Below are 11,383 nucleotides of genomic sequence, written 5' to 3'. Positions count from 1 at the left end.
ATAGTTGTTTGTTCCCCCTCCTGCTCTGTAATATGGATTTAGATTTTTTCTTTTTCAAGAGGTGGCAGGAAGGAAGGAGTGGGGTTGTGAAAGGAACGGACCAAAGGAGAGCAGCTTCCACCCACCTGGGAAGCTCGTGTTTGTCCGGGGAAGTGATCTGTGCGGGAGAATGATGTATTTTTAAAACCTTCCTTCCTTCCCCCTGAGTCTTTCTGAATTGTTTCAGCGTTAATTGTCTAAACGAAGAATTGCTCGGGGACCGCCGCAGTGAGCCTGAGAAAAAGGCGCAGCCATTATTAAACATTGATTTAATTAACTGCCGCACATTTGTCTTCCATCCATTTGCCATTTGTAGGAAAGTCCATACGTGGTCGCCTGTTTATTCATACTCAGACTACGAACCCCCTCTGACTTTTAAAACACTTTACTTTTCTTTTCTTTACTTTACTTGGCAGACGCTTTTATCCAAAGCGACTTGCAAGAGGAGGACACCGGTAATTCTCGTTCGATCTCTATAGATTTTTTCTGATAAGGCCCAACTTGTCAAGAACAGAACATGCAAACACTAGTCCAGGCCTCGGAATAAAACCGTAACTCGGCGTCCAGGAAGGAGAGACGAGATGAACAAAGATGTCAAAGAGACACACTCTTGTATCACAGAGAACTGAAAAACCACATGCTAATTACAGGCCAGAACCTTCCAAACGCAGACCTGTCCAAGTCCAACTCCACTAGTCTAGACATTTCTGAAGAAGCGTAGCAGCGGAGGCTTTCTAATGTACACTACTGAGTTTGGACGCACCTACTCATTTATGGAACACTTTCTTATCGTTTACCCATGTTAAACGATAAGCCACCATCAGGTGGCTTTTGATGATGACGACATGAAGCCACCTCTCCTGATGCAACGAATACTAAATATGTTTCTGGTATTGGATTCTTCAAGATGTCTCCATCTCAGTCTCCGTAACCCTTATCCAGAGCGACTTACAATCAGTAGTTACAGGGACAGTCCCCCCCTGGAGACTCTCAGGGTTAAGTGTCTTGCTCAGGGACACAATGGTAGTAAGTGGGATTTGAACCCGGGTCTTCTGGTTCACAGGCGAGCGTGTTACCCACTAGGCTACTACCACCCCAAGATGGTGGTGTAAGATGACGGCACCTACTACGCTGCAGGCCAGGGCCTCATGCGACCTTTCCACACTAACTTGGGGCGCAGGGCTAACGAAACACATTAAAGTCTTACTGACGGACGCCTCGGATTTACAGCTTTTCATTACGCGGCCTCTTGCTGTGGCCGTGGAGATCTAGCCGCTGCCGATCCCGGGATGCCCGGCTGAAAGTGGTGGACGAGAATGGACGGGCAGACGACTTTATAGGCGCGGCGGTGGCATGCTCAGCATGCGGGACGTTCTAAGTGGAGCACGGGACGCGGCGTCTGTCTAATAAAAGCGCCATCCTATTATCTTTCGGCCCGCTACCGTGGGGAAAAGTGTTCTATTTTTTGACCCCCCCGCCCCGACATGGTCACAGGTTCTCGGCGAGCTGAGATAACCTATTTCACATGAGCTGCAGGAGGCAGGTCGCAGCGCAACCGGCGGGCCCCCCCGAGCGCGCGAAGAGGCGCGTTACGTAAGAGGCGGCTGCATTCAGCGAGAGGTTTTTTTTTTTTAACGCTGGTAGAACCGGGTTTTCCTCCGCCCACTACACTGCATGCGTGGCCGCGCCCACTCTGGGCCTTTGCTGGGAATGAGTGTCACGGTGCAGACAGGCAATGTAAGGGGGGCTAAATCGTCGCCATTTTTTTTCACCATTTGCGAAGTTTGGTTGATCAAGAGGGCAACTTCTTATCGCACAGAGCGGTAGACTTTACGGCAGCAATTTGATCAGACGCGTTGGGAAGGAGGTAGTGAGGTCGGACGGTGTTCTGGTGATCCACGTGGCCTCGTCTCTGCCAAACCGGTCCATCCACTTCCCTTCCCCTCCGCCAGCTTCCGCCAGTCACAGCGAGATCCCCGTCTCATCCCCACAAGCCCGTCAGAAAATATTTTTGCACGATAGAATTGGAAATGATGTCCATTGATGTTTTTTTTTTTTTTTTTTTTGTTCTGGAGGCAGAGCGGCGCGTGAGAACGTGTGAGGATGTGGATGGTGTGCTGAGAGACTTGTGCTGGATGTGACAGGGAAAAAAAATGCTCCCTGCAGGGAGACGCTCCGACTAAAATAGGTCTCCATGTTCTTCACCAGAAGCTACAAGAACGATCTAAAGGCTTGTGAAACGCTGGTTAAACGGGGCAAAAGTTTTGCATGTGTTTGCAAGGTAGGCTATGAGCCTGCGCTTCACAGTATTCCAAAATTAATTTAAGAAACAAATTATCCAATAATTGTTTAAAAAGAAGCCAAATTTTGTCATTCTTATTAATAAACCTCAGAGGATTTGTCACGTTTCCATACAATCTTTTAAATGACATAAAACAGCATGAATAAAGCGCTGCATCCCATCATTAAGAAACACAATGGCCTACTTAACACCATGGTCCTATGCGACTCCCCCCTCTTGCCAATCAAAAACCCTTTTTTTGGTTGATGCAACGCCACCTTGTGGCTCATACAGACATGACTTTGTTTGCAATGGCCCAGTTACCAGCAAGGCCTTAAACTAAATAGTACAAACTATAGGGGCATTAACAATCACGCTTTTAATATGCCTGTCTCTTGCATAATCCATGTGAGACGTGCTATAAGGAGACGATTTAATAAAATGTAAAAAATTTTAAAGAACAGACCCGGGGCAGTGGTGGCCTAACGGTTAAGGAAGCGACCCCATAATCAGAAGGTTGCCGGTTCGAATCCCGATCTGCCAAGGTACCACTGAGGTGCCACTGAGCAAAGCACCGTCCCCACACACTGCTCCCCGGGCGCCGGTCATGGCTGCCCACTGCTCACTCAGGGTGATGGGTTAAATGCAGAGGACAAATTTCACTGTGTGCACCGTGTGCTGTGCTGCTGTGTATCACATGTGACAATCACTTCACTTTTTTTCTATCAGAGACGTCCATCGGTAAACTGCGTTCATGAACAATATCACAGTGATCATTACATCTTAATAAACATACTTGCTAAAACACAACAGATAATGAACGCTGTAATTGCCAAGTATTTTATAATTATTAAATGGCATTTTAATTAACCATGCAAAAAAACAACTTAATTAACAATATACGAACATGTGCTAAATAGATCTGTACTAGCAGCTTTACAGTCATATCTTAAGTGACTTTGGATGTAAGGACCACCAGGGGACTGTCCCTGATGTGCACCTCATCTTTCTTCCTTGTTAAAAAAAAAAAAAAAAAAAAAAAAAAAAAAAGTAATTCATGAAATGACAGCATGGCATGTACAAGTTATACAAAGTCATACTTTATTAAAATGTTATATTACATTGATTGTGAAATGAGTCTGTAATGCAAGGGGACAGCATAAATATAAGTGGTATCAAAGTTGTTTCCGCCACCCCAAACAGTGGTTAGCCTAACAAATCAAGTTTTCCAGTTAAAAAAATAACAACAATTAAAGGGAAAAACATGATCATTAACAATACCTCTAAGCCGCATAAGGAACCAATGCAGTTACTCACTCACCTTGATCAACACATAGATTAAAAAGCATCTTCACCAAGCCTTCCCACATACCACGTTGACTGACTTTGAAAGGTATAAACGGCTGTACCCGCCCCAAAACGTTATCAGGTTTAATGCAGCGGGGCCGTATGACGTAAGAGAGGGTAAAAAGGATGTTACTCATACACGTATTGCATTTTTTTTTTTTTTTCAAGGCAGGAATTGTTCAAAACCGGTGCGACAGATAGAGGCTTCCAGTGTCCAGTGTCCAAACTCTGTATCCGAGAAAAGGCGGTCATTCTTGGTTGCGATTCGGCCGACACCCGTCTCACGCCTCCACGCCCACCAGCTCAGGGGGAAGGGGGGATTTCGGGTGTTTGCTCTCAAAGTGCTGTTTGAATGTTTTCGGATCTGGCATTTGAGACTGCAAACGGGAAAAGAAAGAAAGAAAGAAAAAGAAAAAAAAAAAAAAAAAAAAAAAAAAAGTGATTGACACCACCGCAGATTTTTTTTTTTTTAAACCTTTACATATAAGATATGTAGTTCAGATTTCTTTCCCCAGAAATCAGCATATTTGGCATGTTGTGCTCGAACCTTGCTTATCGTATTATGAAAGCTAATCATGACAATTGCTACAGCTAAACTATTTACTTATTACCACAGATCCCAATTCCACGTCTATAATTCCTTGTAGTTACTGCATGAATAACAAGAGCTGCTGATTCCCGGACTGCTAAGGCTTACAGCACGTTACTTTATAAGATGGACTGCCTTGTAAAGGGCAGCCGTTGGTCGAGACCAACGCTCGAAACTGACCCTGCAGACGCCACAGGTGAACACCAGAGCCGCCTTCGCCGCGGTCTTCTGGTCGTGGCCCTTCGACTTCTTCGCTTCCGCCTGCTTCTTGGCATTCTTCTGCTGGGACTGGATCTTCTGGTGTCCGCGGGCCATTGCTGCCTGTTAAAACGACGAGAGAAGCGTAATGCCCACATCTCGTGTCTCCTAGCCACTTTAAAGGTGCAATGCGTACACTTCATTTTTTTGTTGTTGCTAAAAACAACTAAAATTATCAACAGAATTTGAAGAAACAATCATTTTAACACTATTGGGCGGTAAAGGATTTACACATAACAAGGGATTATAGGGCTAAAGACAACGATGGTACAGTAACTGTTCCAAGTGGCACAGAGTCGGCAAAATCGCAATTAGTTTAGTTACTTTTACCGTTTGTTCCTCCTCAAAAACTGTTCAGTTGTCCCAATAAAGCAAATTCAGAAACTAAATGGCCGTTGAAATAATCTTGCACATTGCACCTTTAAGCCATCCATGTTATTTTGCGAACCATGGATTCATGCATTTAATACGTGGTAATTATCCAGAGTGTGTATGTATGTGTGTGTGTGTGTATATATATATATATATATATATATATACACACACACACACACACACACACAATACATTACATGAGATATATAGTACCAAACAGAGAGGTTTGCATTTAAACTACAGGGCCGTGCTTCATAATAAAGCTGGTGTCAGCGTTGGGAGCTCTGCAGCTGTCCAGATAATGTTTCCCTGAAGCTACTTTTACTACAGGCTGTCCGAGCAGGTCCGGGTGACGTCACGACGAGCCAATCGCTCAAGATTGGGTTTAAAAAATAACAATACAGCCCCGTAAACCGACAGTTACGTAACGGTTATCTTATTGTCACCCCCCCAACGAAGAATGTTGAAAGTCGCCGAACCGGAACGCGCGGCTCCGGCGTTCTTTCTTTTTCGAGGCCACGAACAGACCTGCGAACTTTACACGCGTGGAGCCTGATTTCAGTCCGACCAGGAGAGAGTAAAACCAGCTCAGACGTCCCGCCTGCAATGTGCACGTCCACGGCTACCGCCCACCAGCGTAGTCCGGGTTTACCGGAGGGCGGCCGTCCGACAAGGGTCCTCCACAACGTCCGTTTATAATCCCGCGCTAGGCGCATTATTCGACCGCCGAGCTAAACTCTTGTCACACTCACGCGTCCATATGGCTGCCGGAGCCACACGGAGCTAACGCTAGCCGCGCCGCCAGCTACGGCGGGGTCATGCGCGGCGGCGCGGCAGAGCGAACTCCCCGAGCGGCCGCCGCTCGACAGAAGCGAGGTCGTACGCGAACTGCGGGGCGGGCGACCTCGAAGTCGGGTACCTGTGAAGCCTGTGCCGATTGCAAGCCTTCGAGCGCGACACCCCTTCGCAATGTGACAGCGCGCAGTGTCGGCAACGCGCAAGGGCATTTCCGGGAAAGCGAGTCGGTTTATGACGTGTCAAAATAAAAGCTCGCTTTTACGAGACGACAAAACAAGACAATAATAAAGTAAATAAAGACTACTACTGTAAATAACAACAACTTAAACACCAAAACACTTTCACAAAGAACAACAATAATACGAATAATAGTTGTTGTTATTGTTATTAGAAGCAGTGTTGGTGCTATTAATCAAAATAATTAACTATGTCATTTTCGCCCATGTACAAAGCAAATTTAGATGTGTACAAAGCAAAAAAAAATTCTCACCTCCTGTAATCCATCGTTCAAGTTGCCCACGTGACTGGTTAATAAGGGACACGTCGGGTTGGAGCCGCGTGTGGCGTCGGTTGCACTAGGTGGCACCATTGCTTTGCTTTTTTTTATTTATTTATTATTATTAATTTGCCAGTCAGCAATGCCCGCTATGATATGGGGACATGCTCCTTACACAAAATTACTGTCAAAACCAAAGAAAAGTCAGTTTGCTGCACTTTTATTTGCTGTGAATCAATGAAGAGGTTTGCATGCAAATACTGATGGTGCAAACCAACTTGAGACTGGGAAAATGGTGACATGAACCATAAACACGTTGGAGCTGACCATTAAGAAGAATAAGGATGTTGCACAGTGGACATCGTACAATCAACCACAATTACAGGTTGGGATATTTAAGAGAACACGACTTGGAAGCAGGTGTCTGTGGGGAATGGCTTCACATTTTGATTTCCTAGAAAACCTAGACAACAGCAGTTTAGCGGGACGGGGCGAAGAGACACCGCAGCTACTATAATCTGAGAGAGGAAATTAGCGGCCTCGCCCTGTTACGACACGCCTGTGTGTGTAAATATGTGAATCCTTTAAGACAAGTACAATACTTTTTTTTACCCTGTTTACAGCACCAGCAACATCTCACACAAGCCCATCCTCCAAAGGTAGCCATCAGACTGCCACACGCAACACTGGCCGTCTGTTTTCAGACATCCCGTTGGAGTAAAATCCAATGCTGATTTTGATTTCTCGCTCACCTTTAAAATAGCCGGTTTCTACAGATCTGACAACAGCAGGCAATGTTGGAGGTGCTGCGGCACAGCCCGCCTTGCCCTACCACTGTTAGCCTGTGATGAGAGACATTTTATCATTGTGAGAAAAGTTTTCATCCATATCCAGTGTTTGGTGTTACGTTTCTCGCTCTCCCTCTCTCTTTTTTCTAACCTTTTCTTTTTATCTCACCAGAAACAAAGCGTCTCGCAGTTCACTGCCAATGGAATATTTCTCCCAAGGAAGGCAGGGAGGGAAGCAAGTGACTAAATAGCTATGTATTCCAGCCATGAAGTTTTGTAGCTGTACGTGTGAAAGCAGAAATGCATCTGTGGCGGTTTTGTACCCGGTTGGGTGGGGACGTCCAGCCCCTGGGTCTGTGAAAGGGAATCTCGCAGGTGTCAGAAACTGTAGAGTCAGATGAGGATTTCAGATCTCAGCCCCTTTGTTCAAGTCAAAAATGTTGGTGTGTTAGTTAAGTCTTAAGCTAATATTTGTTATATATTTATATATATTATTATATATCCCTCTTCTAGTCTATTTTATTTCCATAATTATGTATTGAATATGAGAGCATGTTGGTTTTTTATCTTAATTCACTATAATTGTAGGGTGGTAGTAGCCTAGTGGGTAACACACTCGCCTATGAACCAGAAGACCCGGGTTCGAATCCCACTTACTACCATTGTGTCCCTGAGCAAGACACTTAACCCTAAATTGCTCCAGGGAGACTGTCCCTGTAACTACTGATTGTAAGTCGCTCTGGATAAGGGCGTCTGATAAATGCTGTAAATGTAAAATGTAAATTGTAGCAGTAAATGAGCAAATTCAACAGGCAGTAATGTCCAAATTCAACAGGCCATTAAGTCCATTGATCTTGTCTTTGGGAGTTGGTATGATGATGATGATGATGAACTGAAAGGTGCCTAGAACCCTGTGTGATGTTGGTGTTGGGAACCGTTGTCCCGATTCCTCAGAAGGCTCCGGTTTCAGGCGTATTGAATGGTGGGTGGGACAGGGAGGGTCTGGGAGCAAGGGGACAGGGAGTCGGTTGCCCCGGGGCAAGGCAAAGGGATCAATAAAGTGCTCTGTGTAATTCCAAATATTTAATTGGACTATCACATGTCCTGAAGAATCTTACATCCAAGGCTTTTTGAAATATGATGAACACCAAAACATGCCAACACCAACAAATGCCAAGATAAACTGCCAAAAATAAGATGACTACAACAAATGTGACTTTAAACAGATTTTAACATGTTGCATAATAGCTATTACAGTCTAGTGTATGGTGTATATGTAGTTAAATATCTTTGGCCGCACATGTTGACATTATTGTCGCGTGAAATGTTAAATTGTTGGTGGTTGTTGTTTTCCTCCTGAAACCTCATGCACGAGCATCTGATGGCAGGCTGAAAATGCAAATGCATTACACCAGGACCAGTTTTTCCCGCACGCTGAAAAACTCCTCCGGGAAGAGGGAACTGGTGCCGCCAGAGAACTGGTCGGGCGGCTCTGGCACCTCTGCAGAACTGTTTTTTTTTTGGCAAAGATACGGCCGATGTTAGAGAGCGGCGGTACGGTGCCTTTAAGGACCATCGGAATGTGTGTGGCCACATGCCCACCCCCCTCCTGTGCAGCCTTCACCCGATCCTACACCTGCGCTGTGGGCCCACAGCAGACCTGAAGCCCCATCCAGGGAGGGGCGGGGCCATCGAACGGGCTGTTCCAGACCAAGTCTGCCTCTGCCTCTGTGCTGGTGGTTACCTGGTAGACCCGAAAGCAAGTCGGGACAGGCATCGATTTCTCGCGAAGAAATCCTTGGCATGCTCTACACCTTTCACCTTTCCCATAGCCGCCCTGTTGTTTGGGAGGATTCCTGGGAAATGGGCAAGCCCCTCCCCTCTCCTCCTCTCCCTTCAAGCCCCTGCCAGTTCCCGATCTGTCATCGCTATCACTGCAACTGAAATCAATAAATAAAACCCAGCACAGTATAGCTGTCTCCCTTGTGTCCTCATGTAGCTGTGACGAGCCTGTCCAGCGTCTCCTCCCCTCCGCTGTCGAAATCCACCGCAGCCTCCTCCGTCCAGGCCTGGGAAGCTCTTTCTCAATGTAGAAGGATTTTTTTGGCATTAGCCTGTAATCCGTGGGCTCAGCAGCACGGGGGGGGGACCCCACCTGTATTTATTTTGCCCTCATTTGCACACAGCTCTGTATGGACTAGGTGGTCCAACTGCAAAGGAAGGGCAAGACAAATGCTAACACAAAAGGGGGCGGGTCCACGCAGTGTAACGACCAACCGATATTTTAACATGATTTATGTGAGGTGACTTTTAATGGCCAGGTTTTTCTTTCATAATATCTCTGTCTGTTAATGGTGTACCTGTCCCATCCTCTTTAATGTGCCCTACGCAATACCAATTTTACCAACATTTTACCAGTGTAACAATGTTAAATATATTGTATATTAGATTAAAATACCACCAATTTAGCATTTCCCACTGGCCAATGGGATGAAGCTACTAACAAACTGGTGTTTTTAACATGTCATGGTCAGGGCCCTGGGGCGCACATGTGGACATGGTGGAGAAGAGGTCAGGGGAGGACGGGAGACCGCAGGACAGAGACATTTGGGTTTCAGCAGGGAGGTGGCAGGAGACTGAGAGTGGGCACAGGGACGCTTGTGGCAGCGGATCACTTCAGGGGGGACTCCACGAGGGGCGACTGGGGAAGGTGGTGGGCTGAATCGGGGTCAGGCGGTGGGGGTAGAGGGCATCGGTGTCTGGGCTGTCAGAGGACGAGACAAAAAAATAGCAGTGGGCAAAGTGGTCGGGCGGCAACGTTCGGTTTCAACCAGGTGGGTCTGCTCTGTTAACGTAAGGAAGTCTGGTCGGTTGGCGAGGTCTGTCAGGATCAAAGAAAGTGGGCAGCAGCGCGAAGCCTCCCAAGATGGCCGCCGGTGTTTCATAAGGGACACCCACCCCGGCTGCGTCGCCGTCCCCTCGCCTTCCCTTTTATTGGTTAAATAAAACAGAAACATTTTCTGAACGTGCAATCGCAGCAAATTTCTATGTCGCCATGTGTGTGAAATTTGGGAGGGAAATTTGACTCTGCAGGTTGGTCGTCGTCGCCGAGGGACTCATTTGCCTAGATTTTCCAGTGATATAAGTGTCACCGTGGACCACACTCAGGACGGAAAAAGCAAAAGTCCCGAGGCGCCCGGAACCACGAACGCAGGGATCCAAGCAGGTTCCACACCAAGATGGTATCTGAGGGGGCCGGCTCCTCTGCTCCACTAGCCGCGACCATCTGACCCCGCCGAGGAGGGACCCCCATTGTCCACCCTCCCTTTACCGCCGCTGTTAATTGACGGCGCTGTGCTGAAAACAAAGGCTGGTGTTTTGCTTGCCTAAGGTGTCGATTGCCTGCGCCCTTCACCAAAGGGACCCGGCGTTTACACACCGAACCCATTCCACAAATTGCCGAGGAGCTAATCACAAAACATTGCATTCACACACACAATGGGCCCATTAATGGGACAATGGCCCGGTGTAAACACTTCATCTAAGTCTCCGGCATTAGGCCCGACGCTGTCAGACACTCGAAGCCGGGAAAAAGCTCGGCGCGGCCGTATTTGCATGCGACGTGGAGGACTGTCTGATCAGGGCTTCCGGTCTCGTCTCTGAAGCGAGGAACCTCGGGCCTGTGCGTGTTCCCGCCCGACTCGCACACGACACGCCAGACTCTCACAGGAGCTCCCCGCCGTTGGACGTCTCTCGGTGATGCTGGTTTGTTTGGCCCCGTTTGACTGAAGGGCACGTCACAACATGGCGGTTGCAAATGAGCGAGGAGTTAAAGGCTTTCCTTGCAAATGCAAAATGCAAAAAAATTGCAAACAGGAAGATGTGTACGTTCTACAGCAACAAAGGGAACACGGGATGAGAAGAGATTCAAGCCGAATCTACATTAAATCTATATCAACGTTATATAGAATGTTAGAATCTATATAACAAATGATTTGTTACATCAATGTAATTGATATCTTAATCGATTGCACCAACACAGTATTTATATATGATGATCTGGTTTGCAAGTATACTGTAGTTCTGTTGTTATCTTATGCCATACTTTCACGTGCATAAACAGTCCCATATTCATATTTTACATTTGGATTTATTTTTTTTTAATACCTGGGATATTGTCGGTTTCCTAGCAACGCGGGGTGACAGGTGGGCGACTCTCTCGTCCCGTTCCACGTCCAACATTCCCAGTTCGCGCCGACAGGTAAGGTGGGTCCTACCTGTTCTACCGACGCCGCGCCGCAGCCAATCAGCGCGCAGGATCGGCCCTCGCGCCGCGAAGGAATTTTCCGCGCGACGTACAACCCCCCCACCCAACCAACCCACCCCCACCCACCAACCTGTCCCCCGCGGCC

The 11,383-nt window shown here is 47.0% G+C and overlaps 1 protein-coding gene and 1 long non-coding RNA gene across 2 annotated transcripts; both read right to left on the bottom strand.

The window, feature by feature from the left end:
- Positions 1-3,398: 3,398 nt before the first annotated feature.
- Positions 3,399-5,954, bottom strand: znf706 (zinc finger protein 706). Its single transcript, XM_028964129.1, has 3 exons — positions 5,809-5,954; positions 4,437-4,577; positions 3,399-4,044 (listed from the first exon to the last, which is right to left on the bottom strand). Exons 2-3 carry the CDS (start codon positions 4,569-4,571, stop codon positions 3,949-3,951), a joined length of 231 nt encoding a protein of 76 aa, XP_028819962.1. The 5' UTR covers positions 4,572-4,577; positions 5,809-5,954; the 3' UTR covers positions 3,399-3,948.
- A 2,085-nt stretch (positions 5,955-8,039) lies between these two features.
- On the bottom strand, positions 8,040-11,311 carry LOC114770437 (uncharacterized). Its single transcript, XR_003743340.1, has 2 exons — positions 11,139-11,311; positions 8,040-9,735 (listed from the first exon to the last, which is right to left on the bottom strand). It is a non-coding gene; the product is annotated as an uncharacterized LOC114770437 (long non-coding RNA).
- Positions 11,312-11,383: the final 72 nt, after the last annotated feature.

The sequence above is a fragment of the Denticeps clupeoides genome, chromosome 20 (assembly GCF_900700375.1).
Source record: "Denticeps clupeoides chromosome 20, fDenClu1.1, whole genome shotgun sequence".
NCBI lineage: Eukaryota > Metazoa > Chordata > Actinopteri > Clupeiformes > Denticipitidae > Denticeps > Denticeps clupeoides.
The sequence above is the reverse complement of the archived record's forward strand: the minus strand, read 5'-3'. Positions and strand labels throughout refer to the sequence as shown.